Source organism: Aotus nancymaae, unplaced genomic scaffold (genome assembly GCF_030222135.1).
Source record: "Aotus nancymaae isolate 86718 unplaced genomic scaffold, 86718_ANA_hifiasm-v0.15.2.pri h1tg000006l, whole genome shotgun sequence".
Lineage (NCBI taxonomy): Eukaryota > Metazoa > Chordata > Mammalia > Primates > Aotidae > Aotus > Aotus nancymaae.
Genome location: NW_026988417.1, coordinates 585,162 through 612,448, shown reverse-complemented (window position 1 = coordinate 612,448; position 27,287 = coordinate 585,162). Strand labels below are relative to the sequence as shown.

Sequence of the window (27,287 nt, the reverse complement as noted above, 5' to 3'; positions counted from 1 at the left end):
GGGGGAGGACAGCCCCCAGGCCCCTCCACCCAGGCAGGGAAGGGCAGCCCCCAGGCCCCTCCGTCACCAGCGGAGAAGGACAGCCCCCAGGCCCCTCTGCCCCCAGCGGGGAAGGACAGCCCCCAGGCCCCTCCGGCCCCAGCGGAGAAGGACAGCCCCCAAGCCCCTCTGCCCTGGTGGGGAAGGACAGCCCCCAAGCCCCTCTGCCCCGGCGGGGAAGGACAGCCCCCAGGCCCCTCCACCTGGCCTCACATGACGATCTCCTTCCGGGTGGTCTCCAGGGACAGGTACTCCACCCAGCTCTTCTTGTCCTCATAGTTCTTGGACTCATCCACAATCTTCTGAAACATCGCCCTCTTCCTGAACCCAGGGAACAAGGGAGGGGCAGGTGGGAGCAAGTGCGGAGACCCCGCCCCAAGCCCCTGTCTGCAGGCAGAGCTAAGCCAGAACCAGGCCCCCACCCAGGTCTCCAGGCCGGACCCCGCCCTGCGTCTGCTGGAGTCCCAGGGCTCCCCGCCCGCCCCGCCAGGCGCCCCCTCCCGGGAAGGCACGCACTTGAAGTACAGGGCCAGGTCCGTGGCAATGATGGCGATGTCCATCAGGTGAATCACATGCTCGTGCTGCCGCCGGTTCAAGTTCTGGTAGATGTTCAGGGTCTGCGGAGGTCGAGCCCAGCGTGTCAGGCGCCCTGCAGCCACCTCTCAGGGGGCCCAGGGACCCAGCCCCTTCGGCCCGGCTGCCCGTCCTTTCATGCCCTCACCCTAGATGGGCGGCACCCCGATCCGCCTGCTCTTCCGGCCCCCCCGCGGGGTGCCCAGCCCTCTTGCCAGTGGTTCCTGCCCCGGGTCATCGGCTTGGGACCCAGATGGCCTCAGAGGTCACCACCAGGGAGGGCGGAGAGGGGGCGGCTGAGTGTCCAGGTCCTTGGGTGCCACCCGGGGCTTGGCTGCCCGTCATTCTCCCACTGGTCAGTCCCAGGCCCCGTCCGGCTCGGCTTCCACTCCACCCCACGAGGGGTCGTTTCCAGATGTGGATCCAGCCCTATATACACCTTCCCAGGGCCTGCGAGGCACCTGCCCCCAGCTTCAGCCCTGGGCCTTCTCTGCCACCCTCACCCAGCGCGCACCCATGCATCAGAACCCTGCTCCCCAGAGCCCACAGCGGAAGCTGAGCGTGAGGACACCAACCTCCTCCGAGAGCAGGAACTTCCCGAACTCCAGGTGGTGGCGCTCCAGAATGGAGGAGCCATGGAGCTTGGCCAAGGGGTTCTGGGACCTGTCACACAGGTGGGGGCAGGTAGGGGTGAATCCCATGGGCCCTGCCCTGGCCTGGCCTAACCTGCATGCTGCAGCCCCTCCAGATGGGCCCCGCTTTCTTTTTTTCTTTTGAGACACGGTGTTGCTGTCTGTGTCACCCAGGCAGGAGTGCAGTGGCGCGATCATGGCTCACCACAGCCTTAACCTCCTGGGCTCAAGCGATCCTCAAACCTCAGCCTCCCAAGTAGCTGGGATCACAGGCGTGTGCCACCACACACAGCTTTTACTTATTTACTTTTTGAGATGGAGTCTCGCTCTGTCACCCAGGCTGGAGTGCAGTGGCGTGATCTTGGTTCACTGCAACCTCCATATCCCGGGTTCAAGCAACTCTCCAGGCACTCACCACCATGCCTGGCTGTTTTGTATTTTTAGTAGAGACGGGGTTTCACCGTGTTGGCCAGGATGGTCTCCAACTCCTGACCACAGGTGATCTACCTGCCTCGGCCTCCCAAACTGCTGGGATTACAGGCGTGAGCCACCGTGCCCGGCCACAGCTATTTTTCAAAATAGTTTTTATAGAGGAGAGATCTTGCTATGTTGCCCAGGCTGGTCTCGAACTCCTGGGCTCAAGCAAGCTGCTTGTCTCTGCCTCCCACAGTGCTGGATGACAGGCATGAGCCACCACACCCGGCGTGGACTCCACTTTCTACAGAGCCTGCCGTGGGGAGCCGGATTCACGCTCCCTATCGTGGGGAGCCGGATTCACACTCCCTACCACGGGCAGTGGGTTCGGGGCTAGTTCCCACGCCTGCCCTGCGGCGCCTACTTCATCTGGTACAGATTGTTGGTGCCTCGGTGGTCGATGTCGTGGCACAGGCCGGCTGTCACCATGGCGAAGGCCTCCAGGTCCGTGTAGTAGCTCTTCAGTTTGCCGGTCTGTAGAGACAGGGCCGCCTTGCTCACCGGTCCCGGCTCCAGCAGGGCGGGGAGTAGGGAGGGGCTGGGAGGACAGAGCAGCTGGCCCGGGGGCCCCAACAGCTGCAGGGCTGGGGGGCTGCGCAGTGTTGGAGGCTGTTGGCCTCCTCCATCCCTCCGCCCTGGGAGGACCCCGTCTCATCCTCAGGGATGCATGGACGCTGCCCTTGGCACCAGGAGGGCCCGCACAGCCCCGTCCTTCTGGCAGCCACGCACCATGAGCAGCGTGAACATCGTCTGGGCCACGTTGAAGCCATGGCGCCAGTTGTGGTAGGTGATTCTCCGGTACCCTTTGCTGATGGAGAACAGGAACCGCACCAGGACCTAGAGAGGCCAAGAGGACGAGAGGACACAGTGCCGGCAGCAAGCGTGTGAGTCCTGCCAGGGCAGCACGTGTGGCTGGCTTCCCAGTGGAAGGCCTGCTCCATGCCGGCATCCCCACACTCTGTCTCCCGGACTCCTGACCTTCCCCTTCCCCACTGTTCCCCACCGGCCTCTGCTGGCCTTCCTGGATAGGGGCTGCCATATTGGCACCTACGGGGTGGAGGAGGGCAGGGCAGAAGCTGAGAACAGCCCCAGCCTTCAGGGGCTGTCTGGCCGCCATCTGACTGCCCGGCCGCCATCTGACTGCCCGGCCGCCATCTGACTGCCTGGCCTCCATCTGACTGCCCGGCTGCCGTCTGACCGCCCGGCCTCCATCTGACTGCCTGGCCGCCATCTGACTTCCCAGCTGCCATCTGACCGCCCGGCCTCCATCTGACTGCCCGGCCTCAAGCTAGGCGGAGGACCCCTGGGGATGCAGCATGTTTTAAGATGTCAGTTTCAGGCGCAGGCATTTGAATGGGCAGAATGCTGGGCGGCAGGCAGCGGTGAAGTGTCGACGTCTGCAGGGCAAGGGAATGCTGGTCACTGGGAACCTCTTTCTGAGGCTATTGTGATTTTTAGGGTCAGAAAATTATTTGGAAATATGTTTTAGTACGCAAACATATATACATTTTTAGATGATGTCTCGCTCTTTTCCGCCAGGCTGGAGTGCAGTGGCGCAATCTCTGTTGACTGCAACCTCGGCCTCCTGGGTTCAAGCGATTCTCCTGCCTCAGCCTCCCGAGTAGCTCAGATTACAGGCGTCACCAGCACGCCTGGCTAATTTTTGCATTTTTAGTAGAGATAGGGTTTCACTATGTTGGCCAGGATAGTCCTGAAATCCTGACCTCGGGTGATCCACCTGCCTCGGCCTCCCAAAGTGCTGGGATTACAGACGGGATCCACCGCGTCTGGCTGCAAATAGCTTCTATACATTTTTCTTCAGTGTTTTCCTTTAGCATTTAGTACAATTTCTTTTGAAAATGCCAGCCTGCTGCACCTGTTCTCAGAGGGGCATGGGTAAAGAGGATTCTTTCCCTTGGGCTGTGGGAAGCCCCTGAGATGCATCGGTAGAAGCAGGGCAGAGCAGGGGACCCAGGGAGGGCCTGGAGCTGAGGGATGAGGGCAGAGCAGGGGACCCAGGGAGGCCTGGAGCTGAGGGATGAGGGCAGAGCAGGGGACCCAGGGAGGCCTGGAGCTGAGGGATGAGGGACAGCAGGGGACCCAGGGAGGCCTGGAGCTGAGGGATGAGGGCAGAGCAGGGGACCCAGGGAGGCCTGGAGCTGAGGGATGAGGGAGAGCAGGGGACCCGGGGAGGGCCTGGAGCTGAGGGAAAGCCATTCCATCCTTTCCAGGGGGTCTCTCAGGAGCGCTGCTGTGGCCAAACCTGGAGGGCCACTTCGTGTCTTCTGTTTAGGTGATGGGATGCTTCTATTTCCCATGTACCCCACACCAAATCCCCTGATATCGCCAAATGATGTGCTTTATGATCAAATTGCTTGGAACTTCTATTAATAAAACTTTAAATCTATCTGTTCACCATCTGTCTAGTATCCACCCATTCATCCACCCATCTATCACTCATCCACCCACTTCTCCATCCATCCACCCATCCATACACTTATCCAACCATCCAACTACCATTGGCCCATCCACCCATCCATCCATTTATCCAGCCACCCAACTACCACTGACCTATCCACCCATCCATCCATTTATCCAGCCACCCAACTACCATTGACCTATCCACCCAGCCATCCATTTATCCAGCCACCCAACTACCATTGACCTATCCACACATCCATCCATTTATTCCGCCACCCAACTACCACTGACCTATCCACCCATCCATCCATTTATCCAGCCACCCAACTAGCATTGACCTATCCACCCAGCCATCCATTTATCCCGCCACCCAACTACCATTGATCTATCCACCCATCCATCCATTTATCCCGCCACCCAACTACCATTGACCTATCCACCCAGCCATCCATTTATCCAGCCACCCAACTACCACTGACCTATCCACCCAGCCATCCATTTATCCCGCCACCCAACTACCACTGACCTATCCACCCATCCATCCATTTATCCAGCCACCCAACTACCATTGACCTATCCACCCAGCCATCCATTTATCCAGCCACCCAACTACCACTGACCTATCCACCCATCTATCCATTTATCCCGCCACCCAACTACCATTGACCTATCCACCCAGCCATCCATTTATCCCGCCACCCAACTACCATTGACCTATCAACCCATCTATCCATTTATCCCGCCACCCAACTACCATTGACCTATCCACACATCCATCCATTTATCCAGCCACCCAGCTACCATTGACCTATCCACCCATCCATCCATTTATCCTGCCACCCAACTACCATTGACCTATCCACACATCCATCCATTTATCCCGCCACCCAACTAGCATTGACCTATCCACCCAGCCATCCATTTATCCAGCCACCCAACTACCATTGACCTATCCACACATCCATCCATTTATCCAGCCACCCAGCTACCATTGACCTATCCACCCATCCATCCATTTATCCTGCCACCCAACTACCATTGACCTATCCACACATCCATCCATTTATCCCGCCACCCAACTAGCATTGACCTATCCACCCAGCCATCCATTTATCCAGCCACCCAACTACCATTGACCTATCCACACATCCATCCATTTATCCCGCCACCCAACTACCATTGACCTATCCACCCAGCCATCCATTTATCCCGCCACCCAACTACCACTGACCTATCCACCCATCTATCCATTTATCCTGCCACCCAACTACCATTGACCTATCCACCCATCTATCCATTTATCCCGCCACCCAACTACCATTGACCTATCCACACATCCATCCATTTATCCAGCCACCCAGCTACCATTGACCTATCCACCCATCCATCCATTTATCCCGCCACCCAACTACCATTGACCTATCCACCCATCTATCCATTTATCCAGCCACCCAACTACCATTGACCTATCCACCCATCCATCCATTTATCCAGCCACCCAGCTACCATTGACCTATCCACCCATCCATCCATTTATCCAGCCACCCAGCTACCATTGACCTATCCACCCATCCATCCATTTATCCCGCCACCCAGCTACCACTGACCTATCCACCCATCCATCCATTTATCCAGCCACCCAGCTACCACTGACCTATCCACCCATCCATCCATTTATCCAGCCACCCAGCTACCACTGACCTATCCACCCATCCATCCATTTATCCCGCCACCCAACTACCATTGACCTATCCACCCATCTATACATTTATCCCGCCACCCAACTACCATTGACCTATCCACCCAGCCATCCATTTATCCAGCCACCCAACTACCATTGACCTATCCACCCAGCCATCCATTTATCCAGCCACCCAACTACCATTGACCTATCCACCCAGCCATCCATTTATCCAGCCACCCAGCTACCATTGACCTATCCACCCAGCCATCCATTTATCCCGCCACCCAACTACCATTGACCTATCCACCCATCCATCCATTTATCCAGCCACCCAACTACCATTGACCTATCCACCCATCCATCCATTTATCCAGCCACCCAACTACCATTGACCTATCCACCCAGCCATCCATTTATCCAGCCACCCAGCTACCATTGACCTATCCACCCAGCCATCCATTTATCCCGCCACCCAACTACCATTGACCTATCCACCCAGCCATCCATTTATCCAGCCACCCAACTACCATTGACCTATCCACCCATCTATCCATTTATCCTGCCACCCAACTACCATTGACCTATCCACCCATCTATCCATTTATCCCGCCACCCAACTACCATTGACCTATCCACCCAGCCATCCATTTATCCAGCCACCCAACTACCATTGACCTATCCACCCAGCCATCCATTTATCCAGCCACCCAACTACCATTGACCTATCCACCCAGCCATCCATTTATCCCGCCACCCAACTACCATTGACCTATCCACCCAGTCATCCATTTATCCAGCCACCCAACTACCATTGACCTATCCACCCATGCATCCATTTATCACGCCACCCAACTAGCATTGACCTATCCACCCAGCCATCCATTTATCCAGCCACCCAACTACCATTGACCTATCCACCCAGCCATCCATTTATCCAGCCACCCAACTACCATTGACCTATCCACCCAGCCATCCATTTATCCAGCCACCCAACTACCATTGACCTATCCACCCAGCCATCCATTTATCCAGCCACCCAACTAGCATTGACCTATCCACCCATCCATCCATTTATCCAGCCACCCAACTACCATTGACCTATCCACCCATCCATCCATTTATCCAGCCACCCAGCTACCATTGACCTATCCACACATCCATCCATTTAACCAGCCACCCAACTAGCATTGACCTATCCACCCATCCATCCATTTATCCAGCCACCCAACTACCATTGACCTATCCACACATCCATCCATTTATCCCGCCACCCAACTACCATTGACCTATCCACCCATCCATCCATTTATCCCGCCACCCAACTACCATTGACCTATCCACCCAGCCATCCATTTATCCAGCCACCCAACTACCATTGACCTATCCACCCAGCCATCCATTTACCCCGCCACCCAACTAGCATTGACCTATCCACCCATCTATCTATTTATCCAGCTATCCAACTACCAGTGACCCATCCATCCATTTATCCAGCAATCCAACTACCATTGACTCACCCAGCCATCCATCAATCCAGCTATTCAGTTATTTTTTTTGTGCTTACTTCCTGTATTTTACCTGTTCTGTGATGAACGTGTCTGCCCGCCAAACTTCCTGTGGGATCTAGGATCCCCAATCCCATCCCCCTCACCTCTGGGGAATCTGAGGCCCTGACCATGTCCCCAACCCCACATCCTGGGCGGCCTCCAGGACCTGACTGTGCCTCCTGCAGTGTTCTCCCACCTCCTGGGGGATCTGAGGCCCTGACCATGTCCCCAACCCCATGTCCTGGGCAGCCTCCAGGACCTGACTGTACCTCCTGCAGTGTTCTCCCACCTCCTGGGGGATCTGAGGCCCTGACCACATCCCCAACCCCATGTCCTGGGCGGCCTCCAGGACCTGACTGTGCCTCCCGCAGTGTTCTCCCACCTCCTGGGGGATCTGGAACTTGCGGACCACGCCCAGTTCGTAGTACATCTGGATGCCACATTTGACCAGCTCCAGCTCGGTGCACTCCAGGTCAGAGAAATGGAACTCATAGATGTCAAACGTGGTGGACCCTGGCAGCTCTTCCTTCTGTGGGAGGGAGTGTGGGCTGAGGGAGGTCCGTCTGCTACAGCCACCGGTTGCTTCTCATCCTTTCTTCTCTTGGGAGCCTCTGTCAAGCCTCAGACACCCTAGGCATCTCTAAGGAGACGTGTCATTCTCGGCGCTCCAGCCTGTATCCCAGGCTGCTCACACACACCCCTGGCTCAGTCCCACCTTCCCCTCTTCTCCTACTCCATGGCCCAACAGTGAAGAACTTGCCCAGTCAAGTGGACAGGGTGATGCTGCTGAAACAAGCAGCACAAGGGTGTGCACATGAAAAGACACACAGATGCAGACACACATGTGACACAGGCACACCTGGACACACAGACACTCCCATGAATATAAGGCACCGGTGTGGACACAGGCACACACATGAGCCCAGGTTCACCCACGGACACAGAGCCACATACGTGCAGACTCACACATGCAGGCTCATGCCCACAGCCATGAGGTAATACACACAACAGTGGATTTTCAGACTCACCAGGCACATTCCCATGCTCGGTCCAAGGCCCACTCACAAGGCTCATGGCCCCTGGAGATTCTGGCTAAATCGCACAGGCAGACACAGGGTGATGGGGACACCACATAATCCCCACATTGATCCAGCAATGGTCTTTGGGAGACACACACAAGCATGTGTCTGCGTATATCCATGTGCACACACACACACAGAGTACACACCCATCTGTGCACATATGAGCACACACACATGGGTGCACACATAGGCACACACACATGCACACACCCACATGTGCACACATACACACCCACAGGTGCACACAATACACACATCTGTGCACACACATGCAGACACCCACATATGCACACAGACACCCACATGTGCACACAATACAGACAAACCTGTGCACACATGCACACAGACACCCACATATGCACACATACACACCCACATGCACAGACAATACACACATCTGTGCACACACATGCAGACACCCACATATGCACACATACACACCCCATGCGCACACAACACACACATCTGTGCACACGTGCACATCCACATGTGCACACATACACACCCACATGCACACACAATACACACATCTGTACGCACACACCCACATGTGCACACATACATATCCACAGTGCACATGCACACACACCTGTGCACACACATGCAGACACCCAGATGTGGACACATACACACCCACATGCACACATATGCAGACACTCACATGTGCACACAATACAGACAAACCTGTGCACATGCACACAGACACCCACATGTGCACATATACACACCCACATGCACACACAATACACACATCTGTGCACACACATGCACACACCCACATGTGCACACATACACGCCCACATGCACACACAATACACACATCTGTGTGCATACATGTGCACACCCACATGTGCACACATACACACCCACAGGCGCACACAATACACACATCTGTGCACACACATGCAGACACCCACATATGCACACATACACACCCACATGCACACACAATACACACATCTGTGCACACACATGTGCACACCCACATGTGCACACATGCACACCCACATGAACACACAATACACACATCTGTGCACACACATGCACACACCCACATGTGCACACATACATGCCCACATGCACAGACAATACACACATCTGTGCACACATGTGCACACCCACATGTGCACACATACATATCCACAATGCACATGCACACACACCTGTGCACACACATGCAGACATCCAGATGTGGACACATACACACCCACATGCACACATATGCACTCAGACACCCACATGTGCACACAATACAGACAAACCTGTGCACACACGCACACAGACACCCACATATGCACATATACACACCCATACGTGTGCATGTGGGTGTTGCACTGCGACTGTGCACTGTGACTGCAGAGATGACTTAGACAGACAGTGAGTCCAAGTCAGGTCCACTAAACATCAGGCAAAGACCAAACATCTGGCGAAGCAGAGAAGAGACAGGAAGACACGAAGATACACTCAGAAGTGCAGACGTCAAAGCCACACTTTGGCCATGCAAACACTCTGAGAGACAGGCTGGCTGAGACTGAAAGCCAGGCTTATGTACACACATGTACATTGAGGTGCTTAGATACATCCGTACACACACACACACAGCACCAACATCCCTAATAACACTGTCTGTGCAAAGCACCCTCGGGCCCTGGTGAATGGAGAGCTCTTCCTCCCAGCCTCACATGTGGCTGGCTCCATGGGAGGGACGGGAGCGAGGTTCTTACCAGGATTGCACCCAGCTCGTCCTCGTCACAGTCGGCAGGCTCCTTCCCCAGGCGAGTTCTTGTTGGCTAACACAGACAGAGACATAGACGTGTCATGAGACGCAGCCTCGCGTGTGGGACAAGGTGATGGCGGTGCGTCCACCCCGTGTCAGCTGGAGGAGGGTGCTGCCCACAGTTCGTGGTCAGCTTTCACCTCGAGAAGACCCTGGAGCCTCTATCTGGAGACAAATTATCGTGTGCATGGCCTGCTCACTGTCCCACCTGTCCTGTCTCTTGGGCACTGCTTTAAGCAGTCCTCAGGTATAATGATGGGATTTGCTCATGATGACCAGGAGGGCTCTGGCCACGCAAGGCTCCTGGCTGGGGAGATTGAGTACAGGGAAGGGATCCAGGGGCTGTGCAGACAGAGGGACCTGGAGGGGTGGCGTGCCAGGGATGTACTTGGCTCCCACCCCAGGGCTGTGTCCCCACCACACAGAGACAGCCTTGACCCTGGGGAACCTTTTCCCCACTGCACAGAGGGACCCCTGACCCCTGCGTGGCCTGCCCCCACCACACATCTGTAACCCCTGGTGACCTGTCTCTACCACACAGCCGTGACCCCTGGGTGACCTGCCCCCACCACACATCTGTGACCCCTGGTGACCTGCCCCCACCACACATCCGTGACCCCTGGGTGACCTGCCCCCACCACACAGCCGCGACCCCTTGGTGACCTGCTCACACCACACAGCCGTTACCCCTGGATGACCTGCCCCCACCACACATCTGTGACCCCTGGGTGACCTGCCCCCACCACACAGTCGTGACCCCTGGGTGACCTGCCCCCACCACACATCTGTGACCCCTGGGTGACCTGCCCCCATCACACATCTGTGACCCCTGGGTGGCCTGTCCCCACCACAGATCTGTGACTACCTGCCACACAGCCATGACCCCTGGGTGGCCTGCACCCACCACACTTCCGTGACCCCGGGTGACCTGCCCCTGCCACACATCTGTGACCCCTGGGTGGCCTGTCCCCACCACAGATCTGTGACCACCTGCCACACAGCCATGACCCCTGGGTGGCCTGCCCCCACCACACATCCATGACCCAGGTGACCTGCCCCCACCACACATCCGTGATCCCTGAGTGACCTGCCTCCACCACACAGCTGTGACCCCTGGGTGACCTGCCCCCGCCACACTTCCGTGACCCCTGGGCGACCTGCCCCCGCCACAGATCTGTGACCCCTGGGTGGCCTGCCCCTGCCACACATCCGTGACCCCGGGGTGACCTGCCCCTGCCGCACCAGGATGAGCTGGATTTCGTCCCTGTCGCACTTCACGTGGTAAAGGACCATGTCCTGAGCGATGTCCTTGCGGTTCTCCAGCTTATTCATCTTGTCGTACGTGTCGGTGTTCATCACTGACCAGCCCAGGAACTGTGTCAGGGACTGAGAGGGTGGCAGTGTCACCGGTGCTCAGGGCTCCTGGAGACCTCCCCTCCAGTGTGCCCATGGGCCCGGCCCCGTGGCTCGGCAGACGGGTCCCGGGGCTGCCACTGTGGGGCTGCAGTGCTTCTACCTGGGACCTCCCACTGCTCTGCACACAGACCCCTGCTCCCAGGAGGGGCTGTCTGTGGTACTCTCCCTGGCTGTACCCACCCTGCACCCACCCTGCACCCTGCACCCACCCTGCACGCTGCACCCACCCTGCACCCTGCACCCACCCTGCAACCTGCGCCCTGCACCCTGCACCCTGCACCCTGCTGCACCCACCCTGCACCCTGCACCCACCCTGCACCCTGCACCCTGTACCCACCCTGCACGCTGCACCCACCCTGCACGCTGCACCCACCCTGCACCCTGCACCCACCCTGCACCCTGCGCCCTGCACCACCCTGCACCCTGCACCCTGCACCCACCCTGCACCCTGCACCCACCCTGCACGCTGCACGCACCCTGCACCCTGCTGCACCCACCCTGCACCCTGCACCCTGCATCCACCCTGCACACTGCTGCACCCACCCTGCACCCTGCACCCACCCTGCACCCTGCACCCTGCGCCCACCCTGCACACTGCTGTACCCACCCTGCACCCTGCACCCACCCTGCTGCACCCACCCTGCACCCTGCACCCACCCTGCACCCTGCACCCACCCTGCACCCTGCTGCACCCACCCTGCACCCTGCGCCCACCCTGCACCCTGCACGCTGCACGGGCGGCTGAAGGCGTGGCGGGGAGGCCCCCACACAGCACAGTGCCCACCCTTCGCAGGCGTCACTGGCGGAGCCACGTCTGCCCCGGCGCTTACCTCCATGAGAACTTCATCCTGTTCGTCAAAGGGCTTCCCGTCTTTCCTGTTGTAAAACGTGGCGACCCCCACGATCTCCTCCTTCTTGTTGACGATGGGCATGGACAGCACATTCTTGATGAGCCACCCGGAGTCATCCAGGGCCCCTTCCTGTGGGAGCGGCATCCAGAGCTGAACTCTGCCCTGAGGCTGGCCCCGGCCCGGGTGTGTGGCTGGGGAGAGTGACCTCACATCTTCTCCCCTAGAACCGTGACCATGGCTCTTGTTCCTGTCTCTGCACTCCCTCTTTGCATTTGGACTTTATGTCCATGGTTTTTGTGTCTTGATATTTTTCCCTCTGGAGGAGGTAAAGGCCATTTTCCCATTGGGGCTGGTTTCACAAGCATGTGTGTGTGGGCTGTGGTCACGGCCTTGTGGGTGTGTGGGCTGTGGTCAGGGTCTCATGGGCATGTGGAGCTGTGGTCACAGTCTCATGAGCACGTGGGGCTGGCGTCACGGTCTCGCGGGCGTGCGGGGCTGGGGTCACGGTCGCGCGGGCGTGCGGGGCTGGGGTCACGGTCTCGCGGGCGTGCGGGGCTGGGGTCACGGTCTCGCGGGCGTGCGGGGCTGGGTCCGAGGAGCTGCTCTCCGTCCCGTGTGTGGTGGGTGCTCCGCTGCCACCCTCTTGAAATTCTTCATAATTAATTGCTCATCAAGGGGCCTCATGCTTCATTTGCCCTGGACCCTGGGAATGTTGTGGTTGCTCCTGTCTCCCATCCCACGGGTGCTGGGCCGGGCCAATGAAATATGGACTGTGGGCTGGTTTCCAGAGGAGGCCCCCAGGGACAAAGTGTGTTTCAACCAGTCCGGTCGGCCCTGCACCGTCCCCAGGAGGGAGCCTGCCCTGGCCGTGCAGCCTCAGACGAACATGTGTGGAGCCGACTCGGACCCTCGCTGGGTGGTCTGGGATCGCTGGTCGTCAACGCCGACCCAGCCTGGCCCAACCGAGCCCAGCGAGCCAGCTAAGATCAGCTTAGCCCCAGTGAACCTCAGCCGACCTGCAGACCAGTTAGCATGAAATACCAGCTTGTGGTAGGCTGCTGGGACTTTGAGCTCATTTCTTCTTTCTTTCTTTTTTTTTTTTTTTTTGAAACGGAGTCTCGCTCTGTCCCCCAGGCTGGAGTGCAGTGACGCGATCTTGGCTCACTGCAACCTCCGCCTCCTGGGTTCAAGCAATCTTCCTGCCTCAGTCTCCCGAGTAGCTGAGATCACATCCAGCTAATTCTTTTTTGTATTTTTAGTAGAGACGGGGTTTCGCCATGTTGGCCAGGCTGGTCTCGAAATCCTGACCTGAGGTGATCTGCCCGCCTCAGCCTCCCAAAGTGCTGGGATTACAGGCGTGAGCCACCGCGCCCCGCCCCCGGAAGTGCTGGGATTACAGGCTGAGCCACCACACTGGGCCAAGGTGGTTTCTCAAGTGGCAAAAACTAATTCACTTCATCATTTCTGCGTCTACATGTTTTCTTTTGTAAGTAATTATAATTTCTACCAATGCATGGACAGATACCTGAAATGTGAACATCTCATCGGCGGAAGCATTCATGATGTTACAGATCTGAAAAGGGATCAGGAAAACGGTTTCGTCCGAAGCAACTGAAGGTCTACGGTATCTAGGGAGGCCTCTGTGGCCCCGGGGTGAGCTTCTACGCAGGCACAGCAGAGCGGCTGGGGGCTTGCCGAGGTGCACGGAGGCTGGCCGGGGGGTGGGGGCAGGACGTGGCGGACACAAGGACAAGCAGACGTCGCCACACCGAGCGAGGGTGAGGCCGCGGGGCTGCAGACAGCACGGGACTCACAAAGCCGCTTTCTGCCACGTAGGTTGGAAGGCCGCTGGCCAGTGCCCAGTGATCGGCTGGGGGTGTGCTGTGGGCAGAGAGCAGGGATCAGATGGGCTGGGTTGGGCTAGGCGCGTGTATGCAGGGGTCAGATGGACTGAGCGTGTGTGTGCAGGGGTCTGTAGGGTTTGGGGGTCAGATGGACTGAGCGTGTGTGTGCAGGGGTCTGCAGGGGTCTGGGGGTCAGGGGTCTGCAGGGTCTGGGGGTCAGATGGACTGAGCGTGTGTGTGCAGGGGTCTGCAGGGGTCTGGGGGTCAGGGGTCTGCAGGGTCTGGGGGTCTCTAGTGCACTGTGCCATCCTCAGTGTTTACTCTCAGCCTCCCCAGGCTGCTGTGCTAGGGCCCCGCCCTCTTGGGAGCCCCTCCCTCTGGAGGCCACGTGGTCTCCAGGACTCAGCGCTGGTGTCTGCCCGGCTGCCCTTACCCTGACTTGTGCTCTGACCTGGCACCCGGATCCTGGTTTCTGCGTGGGGCCTAGGGTTGGGGTCCCGATAGGCTTATGGGATCACAGGGCTGCTGGGTCATGCAGCTGTCCCTCCCTTGGCTGAGTCCTGCCCTGGCCTCAGGACTGGATTCCCATCCTCTTCCAGCCCCAGGGGGTCAAGACTCGGCCTCCCGGCTAGAGGCTCCACTGTCTGGGTCGGGCTGGTGGAGCCAGGGGCAGATCCTGGGGACCTCCACGCTGAATTGCCGCTGACGGGGCCGCCTGGTCAGCCTGCCCAGTCCCCTGGACGTCCACTCTGGATGTCTGCAGAGCCTCAGGCTCCTCAGCTGCCCACGTCCTCCTAACTGTCTCCCAGAACAGTGAGTGGGATTGTCCAAACCCACTCCCCTATGCTCCTCGGCACACACAGCACCACGGGCCAGGCCAGGCCAGGCGGGCACTGCTGACCGCACCGTGGGAAGCCCTGAGAGGACGGCCCCTCCCCAGGGATGCTTCCGGTAAAACCCTGGCACTTACGGAATGACTTTGATCTCTTCTTTGCCATGGAGGATGTAGTCGATCACTTTGTAGAAGACGATTTCCTGAGAAACAAAACACACCTGTCAGGGGCAGCCTGGCCAAGCTCCTAGGGCGGCCTCCCCCGACCCCAAGCAGCTCCACACAGCTCCAGAAAACTCCGAGGGGTGCCCCGCTCCACACACACAGTTACACAGCTCCACACAGCTCCACACACACACACAGTTACACAGCTCGACACAGCTCCACACACACACACAGTTACACAGCTCCACGCAGCTCCACACACACACAGTTACACAGCTCGACACACACACACACACACACACACAGTTACACAGCTCGGCACAGCTACACACACACACACAGTTACACAGCTCCACACACACACACAGTTACACAGCTCCACACACACACACAGTTACACAGTTCCACACACACACACACAGTTACACAGCTACACACACACACACAGTTACACAGCTCGGCACACCTCCACACACACACACAGTTACACAGCTCCACACACACACACAGTTACACAGCTCCACACACACAGTTACACAGCTCGACACACACACACATAGTTACACAGCTCCAGACACACACACACTTACACAGCTCGGCACAGCTCCACACACACACAGTTACACAGCTCCACACACACACACACAGTTACACAGCTCCACACACACACACAGTTACACAGCTCGGCACAGCTCCACACACACACAGTTACACGGCTCCACACAGCTCCACACACACACACAGTTACACAGCTCCACACACACACACACACAGTTACACAGCTCGGCACAGCTCGACACACACACACAGTTACACAGCTACACGCAGCTCCAGACACACACACAGTTACACAGCTCCACGCAGCTCCACACACACACACAGTTACACAGCTCCACACAGCTCCACACACACACACACAGTTACACAGCTCCACGCAGCTCCACACACACACACAGTTACACAGCTCCACACAGCTCCACATACACACACAGTTACACAGCTCCACACACACACACACAGAGTTACACAGCTCCACACACACACACAGTTACACAGCTCGGCACAGCTCCACACACACACACAGATACACGGCTCCACACAGCTACACACACACACACAGTTACACGGCTCCACACAGCTCCACACACACACACAGTTACACAGCTCCACACACACACACAGTTACACAGCTCCACACACACACACAGTTACACGGCTCCACACAGCTCCACACACACACAGTTACACGGCTCCACACAGCTCCACACACACACACACAGTTACACAGCTCGGCACAGCTCCACACACACACACAGTTACACAGCTCCACGCAGCTCCACACACACACACAGTTACACAGCTCCACGCAGCTCCACACACACACACAGTTACACAGCTCCACACAGCTCCACATACAAACACAGTAACACAGCTCCACACACACACACAGTTATACAGCTCGGCACAGCTCCACACACACACAGAGTTACACGGCTCCACACAGCTCCACACACACACACACAGTTACACGGCTCCACACAGCTCCATACACACACACACAGTTACACAGCTCGGCACAGCTACGCACACACACACAGTTACACAGCTCCACACACACACACAGTTACACAGCTCCACACACACACACAGTTACACAGTTCCACACACACACACAGTTACACAGCTCCACACACACACACAGTTACACAGCTCGGCACACCTCCACACACACACACAGTTACACAGCTCCACACACACACACACAGTTACACAGCTCCACACACACAGTTACACAGCTCGACACACACACACATAGTTACACAGCTCCAGACACACACACACTTACACAGCTCGGCACAGCTCCACACACACACACAGTTACACAGCTCCACACACACACACACAGTTACACAGCTCCACACACACACACAGTTACACAGCTTGGCACAGCTCCACACACACACAGTTACACGGCTCCACACAGCTCCACACACACACACAGTTACACAGCTCCACACAGCTCCACACACACACACACAGTTACACAGATCGGCACAGCTCGACACACACACACAGTTACACAGCTACACGCAGCTCCAGACACACACACAGTTACACAGCTCCACGCAGCTCCACACACACACACAGTTACACAGCTCCACACAGCTCCACACACACACACACAGTTACACAGCTCCACGCAGCTCCACACACACACACAGTTACACAGCTCCACACAGCTCCACATACACACACAGTTACACAGCTCCACACACACACACACAGAGTTACACAGCTCCACACACACACACAGTTACACAGCTCGGCACAGCTCCACACACACACACAGATACACGGCTCCACACAGCTACACACACACACACAGTTACACGGCTCCACACAGCTCCACACACACACACAGTTACACAGCTACACACACACACACAGTTACACAGCTCCACACACACACACAGTTACACGGCTCCACACAGCTCCACACACACACAGTTACACGGCTCCACACAGCTCCACACACACACACACAGTTACACAGCTCGGCACAGCTCCACACACACACACAGTTACACAGCTCCACGCAGCTCCACACACACACACAGTTACACAGCTCCACGCAGCTCCACACACACACACAGTTACACAGCTCCACACAGCTCCACATACAAACACAGTAACACAGCTCCACACACACACACAGTTATACAGCTCGGCACAGCTCCACACACACACACAGTTACACGGCTCCACACAGCTCCACACACACACACACAGTTACACGGCTCCACACAGCTCCATACACACACACACAGTTACACAGCTCGGCACAGCTCCACACACACACACAGTTACACAGCTCCACGCAGCTCCAGACACACACACAGTTACACAGCTCCACGCAGCTCCACACACACACACAGTAACACAGTTCCACACAGCTCCACACACACACACACACACACACAGTTACACAGCTCCACGCAGCTCCACACACACACAGTTACACAGCTCCACACAGCTCCACATACACAGTTACACACCTCCACACACACACAGTTACACAGCTCCACAAACACACACAGTTACACAGCTCCACACACAAACACAGTTACACAGCTCGGCACAGCTCCACACACACACACAGTTACACAGCTCGGCACAGCTCCACACACACACACAGTTACACGGCTCCACACAGCTCCACACTCACACACAGTTACACGGCTCCACACAGCTACACACACACACACACAATTACACAGCTCGGCACAGCTCCACACACACACACAGAGTTACACAGCTCCACGCAGCTCCACACACACACACAGTTACACAGCTCCATGCAGCTCCACACACACACACAGTTACACAGCTCCACACAGCTCCACACACACACACACACAGTTACACAGCTCGGCACAGCTCCACACACACACACACAGTTACACAGCTCCACACAGCTCCATACACACACACACAGTTACACAGCTCCACACAGCTCCACACACACACACAGTTACACAGCTCCACACAGCTCCATACACACACACAGTTACACAGCTCCACACAGCTCCACACACACACACAGTTACACAGCTCCACACAGCTCCACATACACACACAATTACACAGCTCCACGCAGCTCCACACACACACAGTTACACAGCTTCACACAACTCCATACACACACACACAGTTACACAGCTCCACACAGCTCCACACACACAGTTACACAGCTCGGCACAGCTCCACACACACACAGTTACACAGCTGGGCACAGTTCCATACACACACACACACAGTTACACAGCTCGGCACAGCTCCACATACACACACAGTTACACAGCTCCATACACACACACACAGTTACACAGCTCCACACAGCTCCACACACACAGTTACACAGCTCGGCACAGCTCCACACACACACAGTTACACAGCTGGGCACAGCTCCATACACACACACACACAGTTACACAGCTCCACACAGCTCCACATACACACACAGTTACCCAGCTCCACACAGCTCCACACACACACACACAGTAACACAGCTCCACACAGCTCCATACACACACACAGTTACACAGCTCCACACAGCTCCACACACACACACAGTTACACAGCTCCATGCAGCTCCAGACACACACAGTTACACAGCTCCAAGGAGCTCCACACACACACACAGTTACACAGCTCCACACAGCTCCACACACACACACACAGTTACACAGCTCCACACAGCTCCACACACACACACACAGCTACACAGCTCCACACAGCTCCACACACACACAGTTACACAGCTCGGCACAGCTCCACACACACACACAGTTACACAGCTCCACGCAGCTCCACACACACACACAGTTACACAGCTCCATACAGCTCCACACACACACACAGTTACACAGCTCCACACAGCTCCACACACACACACACACAGTTACACAGCTCCACACAGCTCCACACACACACAGTTACACAGCTCGGCACAGCTCCACACACACACACAGTTACACAGCTCCACACAGCTCCATACACACACACACAGTTACACAGCTCCACACACACACACACAGTTACACAGCACGGCACAGCTCCATACACACACACACAGTTACACAGCTCGGCACAGCTCCACATACACACACAGTTACACAGCTCCATACACACACACACATTACACAGCTCTACACAGCTCCACACACACACACACAGTTACACAGCTCCACGCAGCTCCACACACACACACACAGAGTTACACAGCTCCACACAGCTCCACACACACACAGTTACACAGCTCGGCACAGCTAGACACACACACAGTTACACAGCTCCACGCAACTCCACACACACACACAGTTACACAGCTGCACGCAGCTCCACACACACACAGTTACACAGCTCCACACAGCTCCACACACACACACACAGTTACACAGCTCAACGCAGCTCCACACACAGACACCGTTACACAGCTCCACGCAGCTCCATACACACACACACAGTTACAGAGCTCCACACAGCTTCACACACACACACACAGTTACACAGCTCCACACAGCTCCACACACACAGTTACACAGCTTGGCACAGCTCCACACACACACACAGTTACACAGCTCCACGCCGCTCCACACACACACACAGTTACACAGCTCCACGCAGCTCCACACACACACACACAGTTACACAGCTCCACACAGCTCCACACACACACAGTTACACAGCTCGGCACAGCTCCATACACACACACAGAGTTACACAGCTCGGTACAGCTCCACACACACACAGTTACACAGCTCCACGCAGCTCCACACACACACACAGTTACACAGCTCCACACAGCTCCATACACACACACACAGTTACACAGCTCGGCACAGCTCCACACACACACACAGTTACACAGCTCCACACAGCTCCATATACACACACACAGTTACACAGCTCCACACAGCTCCACACACACACACACAGTTACACAGCTCGGCACAGCTCCATACACACACACACAGTTACACAGCTCGGCACAGCTCCACATACACACACAGTTACACAGCTCCATACACACACACACAGTTACACAGCTCCACGCAGCTCCACACACACACAGTTACACAGCTCCACACACACACACAGTTACACAGCTCCACACAGCTCCACACACACACAGTTAAACAGCTCCACACAGCTCCACACACACACACACAGTTACACAGCTCCACACAGCTCCATACACACACACAGAGTTACACAGCTCCACACAGCTCCACACACACACACAGTTACACAGCTCCACAGAGCTCCACACACACACACAGTTACACAGCTCCACGCAGCTCCACACACACACACAGTTACGCAGCTCCACACAGCTCCACACACACACAGTTACACAGCTCCACACAGCTCCACACACACACACACAGTTACACAGCTCCACACAGCTCCATACACACACACACAGTTACAGCTCCACACAGCTCCACACACACACACAGTTACACAGCTCCACGCAGCTCCACACACACACAGTTACACAGCTCCACACAGCTCCATACAGACACACACAGTTACACAGCTCCACAGAGCTCCACACAAACACACAGTTACACAGCTCCACGCAGCTCCACACACACAGTTACACAGCTCCACACAGCTCCACACACACACACAGTTACACAGCTCCACACAGCTCCACACACACACACACAGTTACACAGCTCCACACAGCTCCACACACACACACAGTTACACAGCTACACACAGCTCCACACACACACACAGTTACACAGCTCCACACAGCTCCACACACACACACACAGTTACACAGCTCCACACAGCTCCATACACACACACACAGTTACCCAGCTCCACACAGCTCCACACACACACAGTTACACAGCTCCACACAGCTCCACATACACACACACAGTTACACAGCTCCACGCAGCTCCACACACACACAGTTACACAGCTCCACACAGCTCCATACAGACACACACAGTTACACAGCTCCACAGAGCTCCACACAAACACACAGTTACACAGCTCCACGCAGCTCCACACACACAGTTACACAGCTCCACACAGCTCCACACACACACACAGTTACACAGCTCCACACAGCTCCACACACACACACACAGTTACACAGCTCCACACAGCTCCACACACACACACAGTTACACAGCTACACACAGCTCCACACACACACACAGTTACACAGCTCCACACAGCTCCACACACACACACACAGTTACACAGCTCCACACAGCTCCATACACACACACACAGTTACCCAGCTCCACACAGCTCCACACACACACAGTTACACAGCTCCACACAGCTCCACATACACACACACAGTTACACAGCTCCACGCAGCTCCACACACACACACAGTTACACAGCTCCACACAGCTCCACACACACACACAGTTACACAGCTCCGCCCAGCTCCATACACACACACACAGTTACACAGCTCGGCACAGCTCCACACACACACACAGTTACACAGCTTCACGCAGCTCCACACACACACACAGTTACACAGCTCCACACACACACACACAGTTACACAGCTCCACACAGCTCCATACACACACAGTTACCCAGCTCCACACAGCTCCACACACACACAGTTACACAGCTCCACACAGCTCCACATACACACACAGTTATACAGCTCCACACAGCTCCACACACACACAGTTACACAGCTCGGCACAGCTCCACACACACACACAGTTATACAGCTCGGCACAGCTCCATACACACACACACAGTTACACAGCTCGGCACAGCTCCACACACACACACAGTTACACAGCTCCACGCAGCTCCACACACACACACAGTTACACAGCTCCACACAGCTCCATACACACACACACAGTTACACAGCTCGGCACAGCTCCACACACACACAGTTACACAGCTCCGCACAGCTCCACACACACACAGTTACACAGCTCCACACAGCTCCACACACACACACAGTTACACAGCTCCACACAGCTCCACGCACATACACAGTTACACAGCTACACACACACACACGGTTACACAGCTCCACACAGCTCCACACAGCTGCACACACAGTTACACAGCTCCACACAGCTCCACACACACACACAGTTACACAGCTCCACACAGCTCCATACACACACACACAGTTACACAGCTCGGCACAGCTCCACACACACACACAGTTACACAGCTACACACACACACACGGTTACACAGCTCCACACAGCTCCACACAGCTGCACACACAGTTACACAGCTCCACACAGCTCCACACACACACACACAGCTCGACACAGCTCCACCCACACACACACAGTTACACAGCTCGGCACAGCTCCACACACACAGACAGTTACACAGCTCCACAGAGCTCCACACACACACACAGTTACACAGCTCCACACAGTTCCACACACACACACAGTTACACAGCTCCACACAGCTCCATACACACACACAGTTACACAGCTCCACACAGCTCCACACACACACACAGTTACACAGCTCCACACAGCTCCACACACACACACAGTTACACAGCTCCACACAGCTCCATACACACACACAGTTACACAGCTCCACACAGCTCCACACACACACACAGTTACACAGCTCCACACAGCTCCATACACACACACAGTTACACAGCTCCACGCAGCTCCACACACACACACACAGCTCGACACAGCTCCACCCACACACACACAGTTACACAGCTCGGCACAGCTCCACACACACAGACAGTTACACAGCTCCACAGAGCTCCACACACACACACAGTTACACAGCTCCACACAGTTCCACACACACACACAGTTACACAGCTCCACACAGCTCCACACACACACACAGTTACACAGCTCCACACAGCTCCATACACACACACAGTTACACAGCTCCACGCAGCTCCACACACACACACACAGCTCGACACAGCTCCACCCACACACACACAGTTACACAGCTCGGCACAGCTCCACACACACAGACAGTTACACAGCTCCACAGAGCTCCACACACACACCGTTACACAGCTCCACACAGCTCCACACACACACACAGTTACACAGCTCCACACAGTTCCACACACACACACAGTTACACAGCTCCACGCAGCTCCACACACACACACACAGCTCGACACAGCTCCACCCCCACACACACAGTTACACAGCTCCACACAGCTCCACACACACACAGTTCCACACAGCTCTGAGGGCCTCCCTCTCAGACACACACACACACATACACAGAGCTACACACAGTTCCACACAGCTCTGAGGGGCGCACACACACACACACACACACACACACACACACAGCTCCAAACAGCTCCGAGGGAAACTTTCCCCACACGCATGCACCTACACAGTTCCACACAACTCCAAGGGGGCGCACACACACACACACACAGAGCACACACAGTTCCACACAGCTCTGAGGGGCACACACACACACACACACAGTTCCACACAGCTCCGAGGGGCACACTCACACACATGCACAGATACATACACACGCAGCTCTAAAGAGCTCTGAGGGAACCCCTCCCCACACACACACAGTTACACACAGTTTCACACAACTCTGGGGGGCTCACACACAGACACACACACACACACAGAGCACACAGTCTCACACAGCTCTGAGGGGCACACGCACACACATGCAGATACATACACACACAGTTCCACACAGCTCAGAGGGAACCCCTCCCCCCGCACACACAGCTACACAGTTACACAGTCACACACATGCACACCCCCCACTCATGGCTGTGCATGTGCACACATGTGAGCAGAGGTCTCCACCGGGCACAGGTGTTTTACCCACAGCCATGTCCACACACGCACAGCCTCACGGTGCACACACATGCTGACCGTCACTAGCACGCGTCACACACTGTGGTTTAGATCTGTCTTCCCAGTCTGTGTCCCACGCAACCCCACACACAAATTGGGCCCTACTCACACACACGCACAAGCATCCTGCACAGGGGTCCCACAGGGGGAGATGGGGCAGCAGGAGTCCTGCGATCAGAGCCAGCGTTGGCCCTCATTCGGGACCAGCCATGGCCACCGTATCCCTGGAGTGCCTGGGGGAGACGACAGGCACCCAGGGGCTGGCCCGCCACTTCCCACCTCCACAAACCTGCCCCATCCTTCCCTCTCCCACCCTGGAGTTGGAGCCAGGGAAACAGAGGCGTGTGGGTGGGCCCTGGGCCCCTGCCCCGAGACTCACCCGGCCATCAGGCGTGCGTGGGCCCGAGTACGGCTGGGACTCCCCCATCAGCACAGGCCACACGTCGAAAAATTCCTGGGCAGAGAAGAGGCGAGGGTGAGGTGGTCCGCGCGGGAGCCGGGCCGGGCCGAACAGGGGGTCCCCAAGCGCCCGAGGCCTCACCTTCTCCTTGGTCATGTCCAGGAGGCCCACCGAATACCGATCGCAGTTCAGGTAGGCCCGCACCGTGTAGAAGGCCTTGTGGAACTGCCTCTCAATGTCCGTCAGCTCCTCAAACACCTTGTTGGCCGACCACAGCAGCACCTGGCGGGAGGGGCACACCTGTGAGCCTGTGGCCACCCCACCCCCACGTCTGTCTGGCCACAGCAGCATGGGGTCGATTCATGCCCGACACACATGTGTGCTCACGGATCTGACCACCCGCCCAGCTGCAGAGCCCAGCACAGACCCCGATGAGCGGCGCCATGGCCAAGGTTTCATCAGAGCGTGTGGCGCCCATGTGCAGAGGCGCCTGGGAGCTGGCTGGCCTATCCTTGCTCCCTTGTGAGTGGAAGGTGGAAGTGGAATCCCTCACTCTGAGCTTGAGAGGCAAAAATCCGACCAGCCCTTCCTCTGCCTGCTGCTCCAGAATCCCCAACGTCAGGCTGTTGCTTCCGGACGCCAGGCCCTCCTCCACCACGCGTCCCAGAGTGAGGCTCTGAGACGCGCTCCACGACGTCCCGGTCAGCCCTGTGCAGCACGTCCGTTCACACGGGCCCTGGCTGCTGGATCAGCGCCGCCGCCAGGCTCAGACTAACCCCGGGGCCCTCCTTGGGCCGCCCTTCTCTGCCTCCTGGGTCAAGGCCCACACCCAGGCCCCTCCAGGCCCCGCCTCCTCACGCTGGCAGCGGCCGCTGGGTCTCCTACCGCGTGGCGCCAGCTCCCTTTCCTCCTGCCCGCTGGCTCCCTGGCGGCCCTCTGAAGCTCCACCCCGGCACTCAGCTCATGGTGGGTCAGGACCAGGCTCTCCTGTTGCCAAGAGCAATGATATATTCGTAGCTTTATTTCCCAATGCACTGATTTTATCTTTTTCTTTTTTTTTTTTAATTTGAGATGGAGTCTCACTCTGTCGCCCAGCTGGAGTGCAATGGCACAATCTCAGCTCACGGCAACCTCTGCCTCCCAGGTTCAAGTGATTCTGTTGCCTCACTCTCCTGAGTAGCAGGGATTACAGGCACCTGCCACCATACCTGACTAATTTTTGTATTGTTAGTAGAGACGGGGTTTTGCCACGTTGGTCAGCCTGGTCTTGAACTCCTGACTTCATGATCCACTGCCTCTGCCTCCCAAAGTGCTGGGATTACAGGCGTGAGCCACTGCACCTGACCTATTGCCTACTTTATCTTTAATTGAATGATGGCATGTATTTATGGGGTTCGGTGTGATGTTCTGATCTATGTATTTATTGCAGAAAGAGTCAGTCAAGCTAATGAACATATCCATCACCTCACCAACTTAATTTTTTGTGGTGAGAACATTAAAAATCTATTTTTTAGGGAGAGAGATCCAAGATGGCTGATCACTATCAGCTCGGGATTGTAGCCCCAGTGAAAGCACAGAGAACGAGAGGACGCCACACTTTCAGACGAATTTTTGTTGCTCACAGACCAGGAGATTCCCAGCGGAGGAGCCCCACGGGTCGCCAGCGCGACTCTTGTGGCCGGTGCGGTGGTTCTTGGTGCAGAGTGAGCGGGTCCCCTTTTGGCCGATGTTGTTTGGAGCTCTGGGAAGGCAGAGTCACCTACTCAGCTGATTGAAGGACGGACTCAAGAAGGGAGCCAGACTGAAGATTCCCGGCCAGAAAAGCACCATCAATCTTAACGCCGCTGTTTTGGCCGGCACAGTGGATTGCTCAGATTTCGGTGCTAGGAATCAACAAGTTGGACGTCCACTCAGAGACCTAATTTGAAAGTCGGTAATCACAAAGACGACAGATGGATAACTTTACAATGATGGGAAGAAACCAGCATAAAAAGGCTGAGAATATCCAAAATCAGAATGCCTCTCCCTCTACAGGGGATCACAGCTCCTCATCAGCAACGGAACAAGCCCTGATGGAGAACGAGTGTGTTCCAATAACAGAAGCAGGTTTCAAAAGGCGGGTGATGAGAAA

General features: G+C 56.2%; 1 protein-coding gene across 11 annotated transcripts in view; it reads right to left on the bottom strand.

Moving 5' to 3' along the window:
* The window catches only part of PDE6B (phosphodiesterase 6B), a 133,661-nt gene that overhangs the window by 8,481 nt on the left and 97,893 nt on the right, over positions 1–27,287 (bottom strand). For 9 of the 11 annotated variants that reach the window (XM_064365076.1, XM_064365086.1, XM_064365093.1 and 6 more), the window contains 14 exons: positions 25,298–25,438; positions 25,136–25,210; positions 15,311–15,375; positions 14,311–14,377; positions 14,022–14,069; positions 12,476–12,625; positions 11,472–11,615; positions 10,177–10,242; positions 7,753–7,899; positions 2,448–2,555; positions 2,083–2,192; positions 1,188–1,275; positions 556–656; positions 253–360 (listed from right to left, as the gene is read on the bottom strand). In XM_064365076.1, coding sequence (XP_064221146.1) covers positions 253–360; positions 556–656; positions 1,188–1,275; positions 2,083–2,192; positions 2,448–2,555; positions 7,753–7,899; positions 10,177–10,242; positions 11,472–11,615; positions 12,476–12,625; positions 14,022–14,069; positions 14,311–14,377; positions 15,311–15,375; positions 25,136–25,210; positions 25,298–25,438 — 1,418 coding nt within the window. Of the gene's footprint in view, positions 1–242; positions 361–555; positions 657–1,187; positions 1,276–2,082; positions 2,193–2,447; positions 2,556–7,752; positions 7,900–10,176; positions 10,243–11,471; positions 11,616–12,475; positions 12,626–14,021; positions 14,070–14,310; positions 14,378–15,310; positions 15,376–25,135; positions 25,211–25,297; positions 25,439–27,287 lie in introns of those variants that run through there. The other 2 variants (XM_064365101.1, XM_064365114.1) reach the window with 2 other exon arrangements.